Genomic DNA, 21,364 nt, shown 5'->3' with positions numbered 1-21,364 from the left:
AGAGCATAAGCTCTTCTTTACTTTAAAGTAATTTGTTTTGATCAAATGTTGTAAAAGAGCATAAGCTCTTCTATACTTTGAAGTACTCCTTTCTTGTTTTATTTGATATGCTTGAAATTGGAGTAGTTGGGTCCAACGCCCAATAGGAAAAAGACGCCATAATATGATTAAACGCGTAACTAAAATCAATCACCATCCCTAGACCGAGATTCAACACTAGGCTCGTGTTGGATCGAATCAAAGGTTCATAGTCATCCTAAGGCCCTAAGGCAACTATATAGTCCATCAATGGATGCAAACCTTATGTTAGTAGTACCATATACTCTTGCTTTAAAACCCGTTTTACAAGCATAGTGGGAGTATTATATACAACTAAATCAATCACATGGACCAATAGTTGTAATAGGACCAAATTGTTTTAATAAGATTAAAATGCATGCTTATATGTGATGAGACCTAAAACCCTCAACCAAACCATTATTAAGTTGATAAGCGTGAGAGTTCTTTGAACACTCTTTCGTGGCCTTCCACCGTGGTAGGCTCTGATCGTTTGTGACTCGTACACCGACTTCACCCTATCATGGGGGAGTACAAAGTGCATGCTTACACTCAGGAGGAGTTCTATATGCATACATGATGTTGTGAAGGTAGGCAACGAGAATGATCAACATCATATCATTGTGAGGTTGTTCTTGAACCCCTACTCGAACTTGCATGGTGGGAATGACTTAACTAAGTGCAATGGAGCCAACATCATATCATTGTGAGGCTTCATTCTCTAGAGGCCAAATAAGATGGGTACTTGAAAGAGATGCAAATGAGTAAGCGTACTCTCTCATTATTATTGATGCTAGCCAACATCATATCATTGTGAAGTGGGCTTGGTAATGATGAGTCTCCCATACCCTACTAAGAGTTTCCTCCAAAACTCTCAAATTCCGATGAGGGATATGGAATTTGCCAAAAATAGTGGGTGGTGCTATTTGATTTAAAGACTCGGATCAAATGGCTTAAAATCAATCAATTTATATTCGTTATGTATTTATTTACCAATATATTTGCAAACGCTATCCAAAACTTGACAAAGAAAAAGCCGAAAGCTTTAGTTTCCGGACTTGGTACTACAATCCCATAGATTGTCTATAATGGCTTGTATATGTACCTAAGTAGTCTCATCCTCACAATCTTCCTATTAATAATGTATCATTGGAAGAACATGTTAGATAAATCTATCATAAAGAGGACAACACTTTTAATGTCATAATTCTTCAATTACAAATTGTTGTATGAAGAAATAAGAGTTGCTTTGAACAACCCTTAGCTAACGCAAACATTAGTGCTTGTTTCTTTGTTACATGAACAAGGAACTTGAGAAGTAAGCACAAGGGCATGGACACTTTATGTGCCATGATTCTTCACTTACAAATTGTTGTATGAAGAAATGAGAGTTGCCTTGAACAACTCTTGAAAGTTTGTAATTATGTTTAGAACATAATGGTTGGTTGACAAAAATAGTCCATCAACATGGACTTATGATGATTTTGAATCATTGAGTGTTGAAGTGTTAAACCACTTCTAGAGACGGAAACTAGGCAAGGACTTCACATTTGTGTCCCTATCCAAATGGTTCACTAAGTTTATTGTAAACTATATAGTGAACAATAACCACACACTCTCCAAATCGTTTGATGTGTATAACACAATTGAAATAAGTTTCAAGAGAGATAGTGGGAGTTTAGGGACCATGACTATTGTAGTCAAAGGAGAAGTCAAATGAAGAAGGCGAAATAACTCCAAGGGAACAAACTTTCTTTATGAAAGGATGGACATTGGAAGGGGTATTTGCAAGAAATGTCTTGCAAGTGTCAAGAACACACCTTTCAAAGGTGTTGTAAATTGTTCTTGAGTAGTTCAAAACAGTTGGTTCTTCTACTTGAATGCTTGATTCCGAATTAGTAACTATGTTTTACAATCGTTGTAAAAGTGTGGCTAATAAGAAGTAGAAGATTAATGAGAGAAGAAAAAGTACTTCACATTCGGAACATGAATCAAATGTAGATCTCTGTGAAAGCAGGTAGTACTTGCTTCCTCATATGAACTACCAAAGAAAATGAAAAACAAAGATTGTCTTTACATTCCAATTGAATAAAGGAACTTAATTCCGTATGAGAAATGGATAAATGTTTTGTTTGACAAAACATTGTTCTTTATTAATGAATGATTAGATTATTGTAATCTAATTGATTATCTCTATAGTAGAGATGATATGGTAGTGTTAACTGTTTAGAATATAACGATGCTTATAACCCAAAAGGTTGCAAGGTAGTGACTAATCCCAACTGAGTTGTGATACATCTAAAACATAAATTACGAGTTGGTCATAGATGGATGCTTTGGATCGTTAGATCCGGATCCAATGCCTTCTTGTTAAAATTGTATAGAGGCAAAATGTTTGAATCTTTATTCTTTTGGAAAGAAAGAAAGAATCACAAAGTTGTTGAGGTTAATTCACTTAGATGTTAGTGGCACTTGTCCACAACATAATACTACTCATGTTGTATGACATTCACCGAAGATCGCTCTCAGTTGGACTATCATTTATTTTGAATAAACACAAGTCCGAATACTTTGCAAAAGGTTTCAAAAAATTCAAGAATGTAAGTTGATGAGTAAGACGTCTAAAGTATTTACCTCCTTAGATTTGATCCAAGGAAAGGTAACACTTTGGAACAGTTTCCTTGAAAGATATCAAGGAAAGAAGCATCATAAGATAATGGATTTCTCCATTAGGAGAAGAATGAACTTGAATAAGATTTAGTTTGTTGGATGTTATCAATTATCCATATATAGGATATATACTTCTAAGACAATATGATTGTCAATTATAAGATCTTCCAAAATTTTCATGACTCCATAGGATGTAGTTGGAAAGAAAGATAAGTCTTAATCGTGTTAAGATTTGGGGTTGTGTGCTAATAAGCAATATTTGTTTGAGAATTATCTTGTGGATATCCTTAAATTAACCTTTGGATATCTCTTCTATAAACCAACTAACAAATGTTGTTTTGTTGGGTAGTTCATTGTAATCCTACAATATGATTTGCCTAAGTGCAAATGAACGAGAGATAGAACTAAAAGAATGGGTTCTTTGAGAGACAAGATGATAATCAACAAATATAACAACCTAGTTCCTACACCACAAGCTCCAAGGTAGTCGAGATGGATTTATAAATTGTCTCAGTTGAATGAATTGAACTTTATGACTATGTCATAGAGTTACACCTCTTAATTCGAAAGAAATAAGAATGAAAATCCTTATGACTACATTAAGTGTATATACGACATATACTCAAGGAAATGGTAAAGTACCATTTGACCCAAAATAATGAAACCTTCATAGCTAATTGGTAGCTTAAGGTGACTACAATCAAAGAGAATGGTTGACTTGGAAGAAACCATCTTTGACATAGTCTTGGTTTCAATTAATTCAAAGATTGCTAGCTACAACTAAATGGTGATTCAATGTTTGGACATAATATGGGTTTCCGAAACCATTATTAAGATAGTCTTGATAATATATGTCTAAAACTATGAATCACAAGACATGTAAGTTGTGGAGATCCATCCATCATGAATCTTAGCAAGCTAGTGGGAGCTATAAGCGTCTTATGAGAGAAAGATCAAATCATTTGATTTCTCATAAAGATGTAAATAAATCGTTTGTTTACTAGGTTTACAAAATATTAGTGGGAGTTAATCATGTTCCTAAATTTGAATATATATATATATATATATATATATATATATGTACATATATGATATATTAATTTTGGAAATGAAAAGAATACTTCTTCGTTAAAGTTATGACTTTAAACATTCTTTAACGATAGAATGTATATGGGAGACATAGTCTATAAACATGGGATGGAAATCTATAATGATAGATTTCAGGATATAATTGAATTATATCAAGCCCTAATGATAGACAAAATATGCTAGGAAGTTTCTCATATGATGATAAACTTCAATCAGAAGGACAACTTTAGTGAGACTAGGAAGTTTCTCTTCTCAAAGGGAACGTACCCTTTTGACTCCTAAAGAAACATAATGCATAAATAGAATCCTTTATGCATACGCAGAAAGGTGACTTACGTATTTCATATTGTATGAAAAACGTTCATATGAGTTGTACCAAGATCCGTACAAGATGATATCAATGCAAGCCCAGGATCAGAACCATGGCAACTGCCAAGTGAATCCTTAAGTATTTGAGAAATAATAAAGGATGGATTCCTTAAGAATGAGGAAGAATTAGAGTAACATAATGGAAGCGTAAATGTATTAGATTATGAATCTAATCCATCATTGGATGTTTCTTCATTATGAATGAAGTGATAATCAGATATCTCTTTATTGTGACTTAAGAGATATTTGGATGGAAACATTAAAAGTAATGACTTTAGTGTGTTCCATTGTGAATGCAAAAATATTGCCATATAGAAGCTTACAACAATGTTGTTTGGATGAGAAAGTTCATTCATGAACTCTCTATTCGGTTCCAACCAGAAAGTGTCTCTAGTGTACTGACACTATGACACTAATGGGGCGATAGCTTAAGCCAGAGAATCAAGGTCTCATCATGATCTGAACTCAAATGAGAGACTAAAATACATGATTAAGAATCATGTATAATGGTGACGTCGTTATTCTCAAGGTTGCTTCTATGGATAACATATAGATATCCATTGTCTAGGCCTACTACTCAGCCACTTTTGAAATGACTACAGAAGAGGTATCATCATTGATGACCAAGCTGATTGGCTCTAGTGCAAGTGGGAGATTGTTGGAAATGTGCCCTAAAACCAATCATATGATGATACTTTACGGACATTTCACATGTTAAACTAATATAGTTTAATTTAAAGGGCAAAGATTATTGTTTGAAGCCATCTTATATAAATGTTATACGCTTAAACGATAAGTCCAAGGAATATATAATTGGGAGAATGTGATCTAAAGAAGTTAGATTCATGAGACCATTCTCTTCCATATACATATCCTAAACGTTCCTGATCATAGGATTTCCAATTGGGCATTGACAGTCCATTAAGATCAGTACGTGTTATGTCTTCTCTTAGGGAGAGTGACTGGTCTCGAGTCATTGGTGTGACTGACACCAAGACAAGCATGTAGGTGCTCAATAGAGAATGAGTCCATTGAACACGATCAACAAGGAGTTCTCATACTCATGTCACATGAGAACTCATGGTTGGGATAATGCAAAGTAGTCCTTTGACCTGAGGCATCATAGTTGTCTTGTGGTTAGGTCCTTGATCTTTGACTATGTCAAAGTCACTCCGTCAGAGGGTGTCCACGGCATAGTTGGGGTTAAGCCACTTAGCCATGGAGGCAAGTGAATGCGCAACAAGGGATCTCTAACCTTCAAACTATTTGAGGGAGAATACTCTATGATATGATTAAGAATCTCTGGCCAGAGTATGAATAAGATTTAGGAAGTCATTCCAAATCACATTCAAGGTAATCATATAAGTAAGAGAATCACATTGGATAGTAGACATGAATAAACTATCAAACCAAACAATGTGGTCAAAAGTATTGTATTAGAGAAAGACCGTATTGCATTGTAATCCTAAACTGAATAGGTTCTTCACCTCTTCTGATTAGCTTGGGTAACCATGACATACTGCTAGGTGTCACTCATGGTTTGTGGATCCCTAAACGTGTATAGTCACTAAAGGGAGAATTGAAAGTAAGTTTCAATTCATAATCGATTTGAAAGAGTTCTAATCGCCCACTGCTTCGCTAAAAGGAACCTAATGCATTGTACACCGTGTAAGGTATAAATTGAAGAAACAACGGAGATGAGTAAGGACAATTAAATGGTTTAATTGTTTATGGCAAGAATTAATTAATATGTTAATTAATCAAATGAATAAGTTCGTTTTAAACCTTGAGTTAGTTTTGGGCCTTAAAGCCCAAATTGGGCTTCAAATCGTCAAGCCCATTAGCTTAAGTTGTATGACAACTTAACAAACAAAATTCAAGAAGCCCAAAACAGCCCAAAGGCTTGGGAAAACCGGCCATAAAGAGAGGGGTAGTGAACTTGGCTTAATTGTAAGTTTGCCACTCCATTGTGAGGTGGTATAAAGGCAACTTTATAGCAATTTCATCCTTAGGGTTTCTTTTAGAGAAAAGATGAGAACACAAGCTCCATTTTTCTCTCTAAGAGGCCGGCCACCCTAGAGGATTTTAGCTAGCAATCTTATTTCCTCTAGGTCACTCATCTCTTCTTCAAGTCCTACCTTGGTGTGGAGACTTAGAGGTTCTCAACTTTGGGAACTTGGAGAATCCTTTCAACCATCCTCATCCAAGAAATCCATGGAGCTAAGAAGCAAGAATAAAGGCCCTCTCCTTGGGTGATTAGCATTTGCTTATGCAAAGAGGAATCAACAAAGGTATAAAGTTTCTCAACTCACTTTGTTTTGAGTTGAGTCTTGGTTCACCCTTCTACTAGGCTTTGAATTTCATGGGTAATGTTTTGTTTTTGAGTGCATACAAGCATGATTCCGCCTTTAATTGTTAATTGCATGCCATAGATGTTGCTCAAATGAACATGTTTTTCACAAAATTTCCTTCACTAATCTCAAAACTCTTGGCTATCTGATTGTTTTCTTTCTCTCTTTAAAAAATCAGCTTTGCCGCACCCTATTTATAGACATAGGGTTGGCTTACATGTCCTAAGGCTGATTGAATTCCTATTTCTAAGTGGATTAGGAAATTACACTTATCCAATTCCAAATAGACTTCTAGAAATAGGAATCCAAACCTAAATTGAATAAGGAAACTGAAATTCTTTCCTAATCCCTCTAGGACAAGAATCGGTATACCTCTAGGTTTCCTAAATCAATCCTAAACCAACTAGGACATATTTGATGAGCCAAAATCCTAACACATAGGACATCGTACGACCCTAATGGATGCATCTTTGAATCAATGCTTCATACTTTTCTACTGGATAGCCAAGTGGGTTTCTTTATCCTAAGAATTTTTTTTTGCAATTTCTTTTGGATTCTCTTTTTTTGTTTGTTTTGTTCGATAATTTTCCTCTTAGTTGGGCTAACTATTTTCTTTTGGTTGTTTATTTGTGGATTATTGTCGCCTCTTTAGCTATCGAGGCCATCATTTTTGAGGTATTTTTCTAATCTCTCATTTGTTTACCCAATTCTACTTTTGGATTTGATTCTTGACTGACGGGATGTTGTGATGATGTGTAATATTGTTTAGTATTCTTTAATTTTCTTTTGAATTTGGGAAATCAAATTATCCAATGGAAATAAACTGTTACTTTACAGTATGCCATCAAGTTTAGAACGATAGCTATGAATGCCCAAGTCATGATTAATGCCTCTATTAGTTCATTCGAATTTGATGTTCTCTCATATGGTCAAGAAGTATATACAACTGTCTTTATACTTAAGAGAAATTAACTACATTGGACAACATCATTTGTCCTCTTTGTTTTTTTTAATTACTTTTTTAAATCTATTTTCCCCCTCAATTTTTCTGACATGCCCTTTCATTTGGTTTTTTATTTTCCTATAGGTTTTCATTTGAAAGGAAAATATTACATTGTATGAATTCTATGTCGCTACTCAGTCTTATGATTTTTTTTTTTTTCCCTTGCTCAGGCACTATTTTCTTTTCACTGCATATTGATATTGACTTTCTGTTTGAAAATGCCTTTGATTTTCTTTCACTTGCTGAAAATGTCTTTGCCAAAATTTTCAGGCATTTTCTTTGTTTCTTCTTGTCTTCCTCTTTCTTTGTCCAATTATAAAGCAGTTCATCATTTTTTGTTGCTATGAAGACCTTTTCTTTGTCCAATTATGCATAACCCAACTCTTTCTAATTTAAATGCACTCCTTTTGTCGCACATTGTATCTGATAGAGCAAATGAAAAATGGACTATATATGCTCCTTCATTATTATAAAAATAAAAAATAAAAAATAAATAAAAAAATAAAAACTCCCATCTTATCTTTGGTTGTGTGTTCCCCATTTGTTTACTTATATGTTCTATTGTTTCTTCGTCAAATTAATCACAGCAGATTATTACATCATCGTCGTAACCTTCTTTACTATTTTAATTTCTACATACACATTTGTTTTTTACTTTTTTTGTTGCCTTAAGTGATTTATTTGAACTTCCCGACTTTGTCTAATTAGTATCACTGAGATATATTTGATATATGATTGAAGTTTGAAAAATGTGTTGGTTTGAATGCACTCATTTTAGTCTTATTGCATGATAGAACAGATGAAAATAGAGGGAAACAAAAATTTCATTGGCACCTTTAGGATCACAAATGAACTCTATCTCAGTTTTACTTATATGTCCACACTAACGACTAAAATTTGTAGGAACTAGCTGAAACCGTAAACCTCAACATAATGAAGGTGAAGATGAGCCGAAAACAGTGAAGTAGGAAAATCTAGATTTTGTAACATGTTCATAGTCTATCTAAATATTTCGAATAATGAGCATTTTATCTTTTGATCACTGTAATGTGTAGCTCAGTTACCTTCTCATACACCAGACATGTGAATATTGATTTATAAAACTTATTTATATATTAATATTGTTGTCTTAAACGGTATTCTTAAAACCCACCGCAAAGCAAAGCGTGGACATTCATGCTTGTAACTTTCTAAAGCCATTTCTTACTTGATAAAAGCAAGAGTAGTTCAAACTAATTGGGTTAGGAATATAAATCAAACTCTTCTGACCGCCAGCGCGGAGCAGCCTGAAATTGGCTCGGCCGCTTCAAAAATCAAATCCGTTGAACTCCAATCTCCAAAATTCGAGTACTCAAATGTTCCAATGACACTGCCCTAGTAGATCTCTTATATATGTTTTATTGACTTGCTCTCGCTCTCAATCATTTAAACCATCTAGCTCTCCATCCTTGGCTCACTTGGTTTCTTCAAGCTACCTAGTATGCCATCAATTAACTTGTCCTTGTTATCGCCACACGAGTCTGTAACAAAAGAGTAGCTCTTCTGAGGTCTTTGCTTCCATGCATGGTCTGCCAAAGAAGTCCCACTCGTGATGCCGAATCCAGATAGCTTAGAGACATTCGTGGAATCAGCCGTCCTATCAACATTCTCTGACTTGTGCTTGCTACTTTCGCCATCCTTATTGCTGTACCATGAGTCAAGGATCTGCAATAAGGAGCTATCTTCTTTGTTCACTCTGGCAGCACGTTGTCCTTCTGATTCAGTTATAGGCGATGTCTCTTCTTCTGAATCTGAAAAATCATCAGAAAGGGATGGTTCATAATCAAAACCCGTTGATACTATTGCCTTCCTCCTTGACTCTAATTGCACTTCATTTTTGTTGGATCCGTTGGCAACAGGGCCCAGCTCTTCCCATGGTGAGTCGCTACCATCATCCTTGCATGACGCATCAGTTAAATTACCATCTGAATCAACCGCTGTACGACTGGCAGTATGTTTTTGGATACTCAGACCAGAAGTTTTCATATCAAACATTTTCTGAGGCTTTTGTTCCGAGTATGTGAAAGAAGGAAGGATGTGAGACGACTCTACTTTCACCCCAGGCAAGGCTTGTAATAGGGTTGCTAACTTTTGATACCCAAGCATATGCAAATCAAGGTGGTAGCCATACCTATCAAAGAACACTTTTCTGAATAAGCCCATGTTATATCCCGCTGGGTGCTCTTTCAATAGCTCATTTACAAGCTTTCGACAGTCGGCTAGTATCTCACTTTTAGACCTGTCAGGAGGTGTCTTCCTAATGGTAGGTAGTGAAACTCCACTAAGCGGAATATTTCGACATTTTTCCTCTCCGTCATGCTCTCGTGATCTCTGCATGTCATGTTGTGATGGTTGATCCAGAAAGATGGATCTCAACCTATTTGAACCATTAGACTGATCCAAAGAACTCTTTCCACCATGATCAGTAAGTTTGAAAGGTGACATCTGGGAAGGGCATTCTTCAACCCACTTCTTTTCTGACATTAACAAGTCGACCAAGCGAAGAAGATCATCTTTGCAGAGAGATCTAAGAGACAAAGGTCCTTCCTTTTGAAGGTTGAGTGCCATTTGTTCCCTGAGACAAGTGAATACACAAGGACACCATTAGGGAAGTGTAAGCACAGAACATCAAGAACTGTATATATTAATTCAGTGCAAAAAAAAAAAAAATGCATTGAAAACAATCTCGGGGTAGAAAGACCCTATCTTCAGTTTCACATAGTTCTTGCAAACTTGAAATGGACTAATCAAATCGTATGTCCGCATGGAAGATTTGTACACCCATAGAATTTCCATTCCACCTGATGCAGTCATTCAACTCTAACTTCAAATTTGCTACCTCAAGGAAATGTTCATAAATTTCAAATGAAGAATATGGATCCTTTGTGTTCTTCTTTAATTATTTTAATATAAACAAAGTGTTTAGTTACTGTCATGCCAAAAGAAAAGTATAAATCCAAAACTTCGTAGGCTTGGATTTTGATACATACACAAATATATACATATATATAGATACATACATACATATACATATACATATATATATATATAAAAGTATAAATCCAAAACTTCGTAAGCTTGGATTTTGATACATACACAAATATATACATATATATAGATACATAAATATACATATATATATATATATACATACATATATATATACATACCTATATGTATATACATACCTATATGTATATACATACCTATATGTGTATATATATATATATATATATACAGATTGCTTAAGGGAAAGGGATCCCCATTTTTTCAAAAAAATGGGGACACGCTCCCCACCGTTAGATTGGTTTTAATGAAATTGTGTGGTTGAGATTAAAACACAGGCCATACAATCTCAACCACACAATTTCATTAAAGTTAAATCCAACGGTGGGGAGCGTGTCCCCATTTGTTTAGAAAAATGGGGATCCCTCCCCTTAAGCAATCTGTGTATATATATATATATATAAACTCGCTCTTGCCAGACTCTAAATCTGGACCATTGATTAGGTGCACTCTTGTCAAAGTGTGGTCTAGGTTTACTGGGTGACAGCACAGCATGCCACAAAGTTTAGCAAAAAACACTATATGTATACATACATAAACATAAATGTATTTGTGTACAAAACCTAAGGACCTAAAACGTTAGTAAAAATATTCAAGCAACAATCTAGCAAATAAAGGAATTGTTGCTGCGAAGGGAAGAAAAACAAAAGGAAGTTTGAGATAGTTGTAATCTAATCATAAGCATTTTTATGATACAGAGAAACGCAAACATGAAGAGAAACTGCAGGTATATCTGTATGAGTATCTTTGTCTATATGCAGAGAACAATACAAACAAATAAAATAAAATAAACATGGGAGTAAATGCAACCTGGTCCTTGATTTGAAGACAGCAACTGATCCTTTAGGTGTGTCCATAAAAGATTCCATTTCAGCCCAAAAAGAATCTGTTGAAAAGAGCTTGTTCACTTGAGAGCGATTGTCCATCAGGTTCAGTCTGTCACGGGATTGATCACTCAGTTTATCAGAGCATGGGCTACTTCTCCCGAATTTACACCAATTTACTATCAGACCAAATATCCCTGGATTTGTTTTAGACTTGCTACCAGACACTGGATAGGTTGTTGCAGTTTTGTTGTCCTTAGCTGATTCATTGTGGGATAAAGAAAATGAAGCTGGAAGTGCTTGATCAACAACCTCACTTGAAGCATCATGCTTTTTCTCATCATTTCCCTTCACAGCATTATCAACAGAAGTATGCTGTTTCACCAGAGAGTCTTGGTCTTCCTTCTTAGTGTCATCACCAGAAGTGCAAAATTCTTCTGGACCATTGTGACTTGTAGTCCCTGAAACAATAACTCTACCGCCAAACCAATTTCTCCAAATCCTCTTAAAATAACCCACCTCATATGAGGAATCTTGTGCAACTTCCAGAGAAAAATGAAGCTCAGTATCTTGATCTGTAGCCACTTCAACCACCTCTTCGTCAATGGGTGCCGAAGTCTTCACATTCTTTGAGGAAGGAGGGGAGAGCGACTTCTCATCAAGGGGAGAAATTTGTTGTGGTTTGGTAGAAGGCTTTATATTCTCTGAGGAAGGAGGGGATATTGACTTCTCAGCATGGGGAGAAAACTGTTGTGGCTTGGTCAAAGACTTCACATTCTCAGGGGAAAGCGCCAACTGTGACTTCACACCTGAATCTCTCAAAGAATTATTAGAAGGATGTTCTGATTCTTCACAAGGCTTTTCTGCATTTGGTTCATGGGATGTAAATCCAGACAGCTTCCTGTTGGCACTTACATTAATAGATCTGTCCTCACAATCTAACTGTGAAGCTGAATTGAGATCCCGGTCTCCAATATCACTAACAGGTTCTGTAGATGTACCTATATTGTACTCACATGGTTCAGATGATTTTGGGCTACCATGTACCAGAAATTTTCCATCACCTAATGACTTGAGCTTTAAAATATGTGGAATTGCTAAAAGAAAGCGGGAAAACTTTTTATATCCATAGAAGTCTCTATCTATATGCAAATTACATTGTGCAAGCTCCATGCGAAGTTCTGTAATGGAAATTCCATTAGGGTGTGACTTCAGTATCTTATGAATTTGCTTCCTGACTGCAAAAGGAATTGGACGAGGCTTAGAATCTGAACCAGGCTCAGACAACTTTTCAGTCTGTGACAATAACGGCTGCTCAATAACCGAGTATGGGTCTTCAAGAGGAACCTTGTAATGGCCATACCAAGAACCATAGGGACCATCAGGTGGTTGGTTAAAATACTTCCCAGTAAGGGTTTCACCTGTAAGCAAAGCATGCCACGGCCACATAATACTTGCAGCACTGCATAGGACACCAGGAGAATTTTCTGGACTTGCTAGCAATATATTGTAGTTATTCATTCTTAACCGGTGTAAAATGCTAGCAAAATCCCTGTCACCAGAAATTAAAAAAAGGTGTGCTGGTGGGGGGTTTTGCGAAACCCAATACATAAGATCTACAAGAAGAGACCTATCAGCACTGTTCTTTCCACCTGCACATACAAAACCATTTGCAATATAATCTTATTAGGATACAATAAAGTTGTATATTTGAATGTGTGTGTGACACATGCATGGGAGACCACATGTTGAACCCAATTGAGATTGAAAATTTATCACAGAAAAATCAGTAATTATGAACTGTAGTAGTACTACAGAAGCTAGATTAAGATACACATTACAATAAGCCATTGCAACCAATACGGCATAATCAAAATGGATCAGTTGCCACTGCATTTGAGTATCAGCCAATACAGCACTAACAAACAATAGGAAATAACTCATGCCAACTTGTATACTCTTAGTTCCAACCCAACAAATAAAAGTAGAATGATGAAAATACATAACACAGAAAACTATGAGTGAAAAACTTATGTGTTTTGCATAAGATTTTTTGTCATCGGATATGAATGGAAAAGTACTGGTAACCTGTACCAAAGCATCTGGAATTTGTTTGAATATGAATAAATAAATAAATAAATAAATAACATCCCTTCTTTACTAATAAGAATAGCAGCATGAATTGTATCTATTTCAGATTTTGATTTCAATAAGATTTCCTTCTTTAGTCCTTAAACTTTTGTCGAAGTCATAAATCCAAAATGTTCTCCAATAATCCAATATATTTACAAATCATATTTACATTCCAAATCCCAAGTATAAATCGCTTACAGGCAGCATATTCACAGAGTATTATGTCATTATCAAAATTGGCTGCTTCTGATTCAGAAGTTCATGTTCTTAGTTATTCTAATTCCAAAACTCCACAAACCCATTCAACCATTCAACAATGATCAATCATCAAATGGATCTAAAAGACAGCAAGATTACATAATCTGATCTGTATAAGGAACCTAGATGTACATTCGTCGTAATAACGTCAGCCAACTGTCCAAAAGAGTTGCATACGAATGAAAGGCAAAAGTTTAGAATTCAAACAGAAACGCTTGAAAGACATCATATAGAGCAACCTCAGACCCTGAACAAAGTTTTTAAGCAACTACAGATGCAGAATCTTACTTCATTAAACAGGATTCCTTTACGAAAGGCTAATATTACTGCATTAGATGCAATGCAGAATCTTTATCACAGGACTTAATACTTCCTCAATTTATTTTACCTAACTATATGATAGCCATACAAAAGACTCCATGCCACCTAGTCAATTACATATGAGATTTTTATTTTAGTTAATAACATATTGAAAATGTGGTATAGCTGAAAGAAATTTTCACATTTTGGTAGTTTTTTTTCCAGGTCACACATCCACTAGGAAAAAAATGGCTCTTCAAATTTAATTTAGGGTCCAAATCACCATATACTTCTTCCATCCAATAATGAAATTGGGGATATTTTTAATCATTGAACTTGGATGTTGCAACCATCAATAACTGAAAATCTTAAGTGTAAGTCATAAATCCAAATTCCATTGTTTATAATTTCACAATTACTTTACTCTTTGTGCATGTGCTCCTGTCCTTCATTTAATGACCACTGAACAGTTTCCACTTTCCAGAACCGTCATAATACGTGGAGAGAGGACTTTGTGAAAAATCATCTCATATAAAGACACTTAATCAGACAGAAAGATACTGAGTGCAAACCAGATGACTTCAGGGAAACTAATTTCATACGAGTACATGGATAGGTTGGTGGCTTTTAAGAACCGTCAGCATGGGTGCATCAGTGGGTGCGACTAATAGCTTGAGTTGGCGGGGGCTCATCACAGCTTAACTTATGGACCAAATGGCTAGTATAAACATTCCCGACAAGACTGATGGAATTGATTCAAAGTGAAAACCAAATTTCGAAAAATTACACATTCAAAACCCGATTTCATAGATGACTAGGAAAATTTTGCAATCAGTTGAAGACTGAATCATATTTAGAAGACATGAAATTTCACTAGCAATTTACAACTCAGAGAAGAATACTAAATCATAGGAAACATTTTCAATACATACATAAGACAAAAAACACAAAACAAATGTCAAAAAAATCAAAATGAGGAACATATCTCTTTCAGGAAATAATTTATTCAATAAAACAATTTTAGATGGTAGGTGCCAGGACTAGGATAGCATATAATGGAAATTTATGAAGTGCAAGAAGTATATAAGACCAAGGATGCTGTTGTATTTAGCTTCAAGGAAGAAGTCTATAGATATGGAATGAAGTGCAAGATAGTGCAATTGAAGAATTAAAAGAATGCTCCAACAACAAAGGCCTCTACAACAACAACAACAGCAACAACGCCTTTTCTCACTAAGTGGGGTCGGCTATATGAATCCTAGAACGCCATTGCGCTCGGTTTTGTGTCATGTCCTCCGTTAGATCCAAGTACTCTAAGTCTTTTCTTAGGGTCTCTTCCAAAGTTTTCCTAGGTCTTCCTCTACCTCTTCGGCCTTGAACCTCTGTCCCGTAGTCACATCTTCGAACAGGAGCATCAGTAGGCCTTCTTTGCACATGTCCAAACCATCGTAACCGATTTTCTCTCATCTTTCCTTCAATTTCGACTACTCCTACTTTACCTCGGATATCCTCATTCCTAATCTTATCCTTTCTCGTGTGCCCACACATCCAACGAAACATCTTCATCTCCGCTACACCCATTTTGTGTACGTGTTGATGCTTCACCGCCCAACATTCTGTGCCATATGGCATCCCCGGCCTTATTGCCGTCCTATAAAATTTTCCCTTGAGCTTCAGTGGCTTACGACGGTCACACAACACGCCGGATGCACTCTTCCACTTCATCCATCCAGCTTGTATTCTATGGTTGAGATCTCCATCTAATTCTTCGTTCTTTTGCAAGATAGATCCTAGGTAGCAAAAACGGTCGCTCTTTGGTATTTCTTGATCTCCAATCCTCACCCCTAACCCATTTTGGCCTCCATTTGCACTGAACTTGCACTTCATATATTCTGTCTTTGATCGGCTTAGGCGAAGACCTTTAGATTCTAACACTTCTCTCCAGAGGTTAAGCTTCCCATTTACCCCTTCCTGAGTTTCATCTATCAACACTATATCGTTTGCGAAAAGCATACACCAAGGAATATCATCTTGAATATGTCCTGTTAACTCATCCATTACCAACGTAAAAAGGTAAGGACTTAAGGATTGTTGATGCACAAAATCAGTGAGGACTTTGGTACAACAGAAAAAATTAAGTTTGTGATCTTCGCTAGATTGCTCCGGTCATTAGTGTGGATAAGTATGTAAATGGATAGAGACAGGAAAGCAAACACAAGATGTACGTGGTTCACCCAGATTGGCTACGTCAACGGAGTAGAGGAGTTCTCATTAAATGTGAAGGGTTTACACAAGTACATAGGTTCAAGCTCTCCTTTAGTGAGTACAAGTGAATGATTTAGTACAAATGACATTAGAAAATATTGTGGGAGAATGATCTCGTAATCACGAAACTTCTAAGTACCAAAGTGTGGTATCCTCTTCACTTGCCTTATCTATCTCATAGGTAAATGTGGCATCTTCTCTGGAAGTACTCTTCCTCCATCCAGGAGTGGTATCTTTAACTGGTGGAGATGCACAAGGTAATGTATCAATTTCACTTGAAGCTTACTTGTAGTTTCAGGCTTGGTCAAGCCCGATACAAACCATGTAGTAGGAGTCCCCCAAGTCGTCGAGCTAGGGGATCTGCTGAAAGAGGTGACAGACAAGGTAAGCAATCAGAGCTCCAAGCAATCAGTCCCAAATCAGCAGTTTGATTTCGAGTTCCGGCTGATTGTTCTCATTCTCCCTATCTTGCAGGCAGCATGAAGGATAAAGAGAAGAAAAAGGAGAAGAGATGATATGAGATACTTTTGCTTTAGAAGAAGTAACTTTCCACAGGCTTATTCTTGAACTGGGCTGGATGGTTTTCTGATTTCCTCCAGAGTATAAGGTCAACTGAAGAATGTGAGGGTCAAAACAAGTCCATCAAATCTAAAGTACGTTCGACCCTGCTGATATGGGATACTTTTGTTGTTGACAAAGTAGTGGATGTATCGGCACGTGTTCTGTTACGCTTGTCTCCACATGCTTCCTTGTATCCTTCTCATTTGCCCTATCTGTTCCTCAGGTAGATGTGGTATCTTTTCTGGAAGCATAAGATGTTGAAGATGAGTGCTCGAGAGCAATGCTAGGTAAGTAATCAGGTAAGGGGTTCCAGGCAGTCAGTTCCTGACTGGAAGCTTGATTCCAAGTGCTGACTGATTGCTCTCTTTCTCTTTGTCTTGCAGGTAAGAACAAGGCCAAAGGAAAAGATAGGGAAAAAGCATGATATGGGATACTCTTGCTTTTAACCCTGATGATATGAGATATTCTTGTTCTGGTGTAGCTTGTTTGCAGAGGTATTATTGGGGGGAAAGAAAGCTGAGTATTTCGAGAGGCTTCGTTGGGAGTGCCCTCTCAGATATGAGGAAGGGTTGAGCATTTTTGCAAGTCTGCCTGTCCGTTGAGGATGGAGGTCGACATATATAGGAGTCTCCCTAACAACAAGTAGTAATGCTATTCCTTTACCCTGCTTGGTCATAGCACAGTAGTGGGAGCTGCCAGCTTCACGTGTTTTAACTCTGTCAGAGCACTTTGAAAAAATGGTCTGTGGTATCTGGAAAGCTGATGTTGTGTGTGAAGATTACAGACAAGCTTTATCCAAGGAGATCTGGCTCTCGAAGTTGAGAAAGCGGTGCCTCTTCGGTTTTTTAACAAGCAATCCTGTCGAGGATCTGGCTCTCGAGATTCGAAGAACGGTGCTTCTTCGATTTTTGAGAAAGCAATCCAGCTGGGAGTCTGGCTCTCGAGATTCGAAGAGCGGTGTCTCTTCGATTTTTAAGAAAGTAATCATGTTGGGAGTCTGGCTCTCGAGATTCGGAGGACGATGCCTCTTCGATTTTGGAGCAAGCAATCTTGTTGGGAGTGTTTTCTCGAATGTGAGTAAAGGTTGGGCATGTTTGCTAGTCTACTTTGCCACGAAACACAAAGATTGACACACAGGGACTTTCTAATTATCCAGCAGTGGTGCTGTTCCTTTACCCTTGTGGGTAATAATATGGTAGCTAGACCTTCAAAATTTATGTGTCTAAACTTTGTTAGTGCTGTTTCTTTGCTATTCTTTTACCCTTCTTGGTCATAGCGATGTAGTGGAAGCTGCAAGCTTCACGTGTCTAAACTTTGTCAGAGATCTTTGGCAAAGTTATCTGTGGTACCCATGAGCTGATGTTGCGTGTGGAAAGTGGATGATTGAACAGTAAGATTCACGTGCTTTCTACTTCACCAGAAATCTTCGACAGAATGCCCTTAATTTCCGCAAAGCTAAGTGTGCATGTGACAGGTGCTGACAAGGTTGAAAAAGCGGGTGCCTCTTTGATTTTTGAGATCGGCCCTCGTGGTTTCTGAGCAGCCCAGCTTTTGAGAAAGCAAGCGCCTCTTCGATTTCTGAGATCGGCCTTCATGGTCTTTGAGCAGCCCAGCTTTTGAGAAAGCAAATGCGTCTTCGATTTCTGAGATCAGCCCTCGTGGTCTCTGAGCAGCCCAACTTTTGAGAAAGCAAACGCCTCTTCGATTTCCGAAGCTCCGTCGAGTGCAGATTTTTATAGAGGCTGGCATTAAGTTCCAAAGCACACTTGAATCTCCACCAGTAGAATCTCCCTTCTTGCACTTCTAAGATCTTGATTTGTCCGACCTCTTCTCTCTTCAACACCTTTGAAAATGTCTGGCCCTTCCGACCATCGTTTTGACTTGAACCTTGTTGAAGAGGCAGCCACGCCTTCTCCAGACAACATATGGCGCCCATCCTTCTTATCCCCTACTGGTCCTCTTACCGTTAGGGATTCCGTGATGAAGAATGATATGATTGCTGCGGTGGTGACCAGGAACCTTCTCACTCCCAAAGATAACAGACTATTTTCCAAACGGTTTGATGAGTTGGCTGTTAAGGATTCTCTGGCTCTCAGTGTTCAGTGTGCAGGTTCTGTGTCTAATATGGCCCAACGTCTATTTGCTCGAACCCGCCAAGTTGAATCATTGGCGGCAGAAGTGATGAGTCTCAAACAGGAGATTAGAGGGCTCAAACATGAGAATAAACAGTTGCACCAGCTCGCACATGACCATGCTACAAACATGAAGATGAAGCTTCACCAGATGAAGGAATTTGATGGTTAAATTTTACTTGATCATCAGAGGTTTGTGGGTTTGTTCCAAAGGTATTTATTGCCTTCGTCTTCTGGGGCTGTACCACGTAATGAAGCTCCAAATGATCAATCTCCGATGCCTCCTCCTTCTAGGGTTCTATCCAGTACTGAGGCTCCGAACGATCCCCCTCCGGTGCCTTCTCTTTCTGGAGCTCTACCGACTGCTGAGACTTCTCCTAAGCAACCTTTGTGAAGACTCCCTCTTGTTTGTTTATTTTGACTCATGTATATGTACATATTTGTAACTTATCGGAGATATCAATAAATAAGCTTTGCTTCATTTCAACGTATTGTGTTAAATACACCAAAACCTTCTTCACTAAGTTCTTTGAATTTTTCTTTTGTTGAAGCTTGTATGTTGAAACTTTGTGAGTGGAGCATGTAGGTTGAGGTAGTATTCCCTTAATTTCCCGAGTGAGGAAAACTTCTCAGTTGGAGACTTGAAAAATCCAAGTCACTGAGTGGGGTCGGCTATATGAATCTTAGAACGCCATTGTGCTGGATCCTGTGTCATGTCCTCCGTTAGATCCAAGTGCTCTAAGTCTTTTCTTAGAGTCTCTTCCAAAATTTTCCTAGGTCTTCCTATACCCCTTCGGCCCTGAACCTCTGTCCCGTAATCACATCTTCTAACCGGAGCGTCAGCAGGCCTTCTTTGCATATGTCCAAACCACCGTAACCGATTTTCTCTTGAACTCTACCCTTCTGTCCTAGCTTCTTGAACTCTACCACATATTGAAAGAAGTTCCCATCATAAGCCACTTCAGGCAACTGTTACATATATCTTGTTTTACTGAATCCATATATAACTGTTTACTTATTTCAAGGGATTGAATTAACGTATGATATCAGATGAAAATCCACAACATTAAAATGATTGAATTTTGTTTCATGACTATAGCTTCCTCTACTTTACCCCTTGTTAATTTTCACTTAATCCAGGGTAATGGTAACCATAACCAACAAACTTGATTATCTCAGTTTTGCTAGCCAGCCACCAGACTCAAAAATCTTCACGCACATATTCCCACTTAATCAACTTAACCAAGTCAATCACCATTCCATAACGAACCTATTCCACTCACGTGATACAGTTACAGATTTAGAGCAGTTCACAATTTATCTTCCTCAATATATGAAAATTTATCTTTCAGAGAAATACCTGACCATACATACAATTATATCTATGCAACTGAACATATAAAATAATAAGCAGTTAAATGTAAGAACGAAGCGAACCGTGAGGAACGTGGGTGAGATTGACCCCGGTGGACGACAATGCCTCCTGGTTGAACCTTGACAGCTGCAACATATCCCCGAAAGCCGTAATCTGGATAGGACCTTTGATCCCATTGGCCCTGATCGCCGCAGTGATTGCATTCGCTACCTTGAACACATTTACACCGGCCGGCAAATTGCAGTTCTCAAAATCCCACCAAACCGAAACCCTGACATTCCGAACCTCCTCATCGTGGCGTCTGAAGGAAGAGTGAGCGTGTGAATGGTGGGATGGCGAAGAGGTTGAGAGGTGGGAAATCTGAAGGAGGAAAGGAGGATCGGATGGCAAAGAGGCAGAGAGGCGGTAGAGGGTTTTTGGAGAAATGGGTCTCATGGTTGGTAGGATGAGAATTAGGATTTAGGGTTTAGGGTTTTGGGGAGAAAATGGGAAATGGGTTAGATAATTTCATGGTTGGATTTTGGAGGTGGAAGAAGAAATTTCAAGGTCGGTGGTTTTCTGAGTCTCTGAGTGGGAGAGTGAGCAGTGAGGGTTTTAGGGCAAGAGGGGAAGGTTGATGCAAAACCTCAAGACACGTGCGGTGCACATGGCTTTAGGGGCTCCGAAATTGTCAGGGTTATTGGATTGGGGCCCAAGGTAATAGCAAGTGAAAGAAAAATCCATGAAAGATGATCCCGGCCAGGCAAATGGGCTCGTTTAAAAGTATTTTTAAAATAATTAAAAATTCATTTGGCGAAATTGATTTTTTGTTCCAAAAGTTATTTTCAGTATTTTTTTAGAAAAAATACCAGATATTTGATTATTATCGGAAG

The 21,364-nt window shown here is 37.5% G+C and overlaps 1 protein-coding gene across 1 annotated transcript; it reads right to left on the bottom strand.

The window, feature by feature from the left end:
• Positions 1–8,629: 8,629 nt before the first annotated feature.
• LOC126623204 (uncharacterized) lies at positions 8,630–21,097 on the bottom strand. Its single transcript, XM_050292005.1, has 3 exons — positions 20,555–21,097; positions 11,455–13,120; positions 8,630–10,153 (listed from the first exon to the last, which is right to left on the bottom strand). The coding sequence occupies exons 1-3, from the start codon at positions 20,925–20,927 to the stop codon at positions 8,974–8,976; spliced, it is 3,219 nt and encodes a 1,072-aa protein (XP_050147962.1). The 5' UTR covers positions 20,928–21,097; the 3' UTR covers positions 8,630–8,973.
• Positions 21,098–21,364: the final 267 nt, after the last annotated feature.

Source organism: Malus sylvestris, chromosome 1 (assembly GCF_916048215.2).
Source record: "Malus sylvestris chromosome 1, drMalSylv7.2, whole genome shotgun sequence".
NCBI classification, from domain to species: Eukaryota; Viridiplantae; Streptophyta; class Magnoliopsida; order Rosales; family Rosaceae; genus Malus; species Malus sylvestris.
This window is presented reverse-complemented; position numbering and strand designations above follow the sequence as displayed.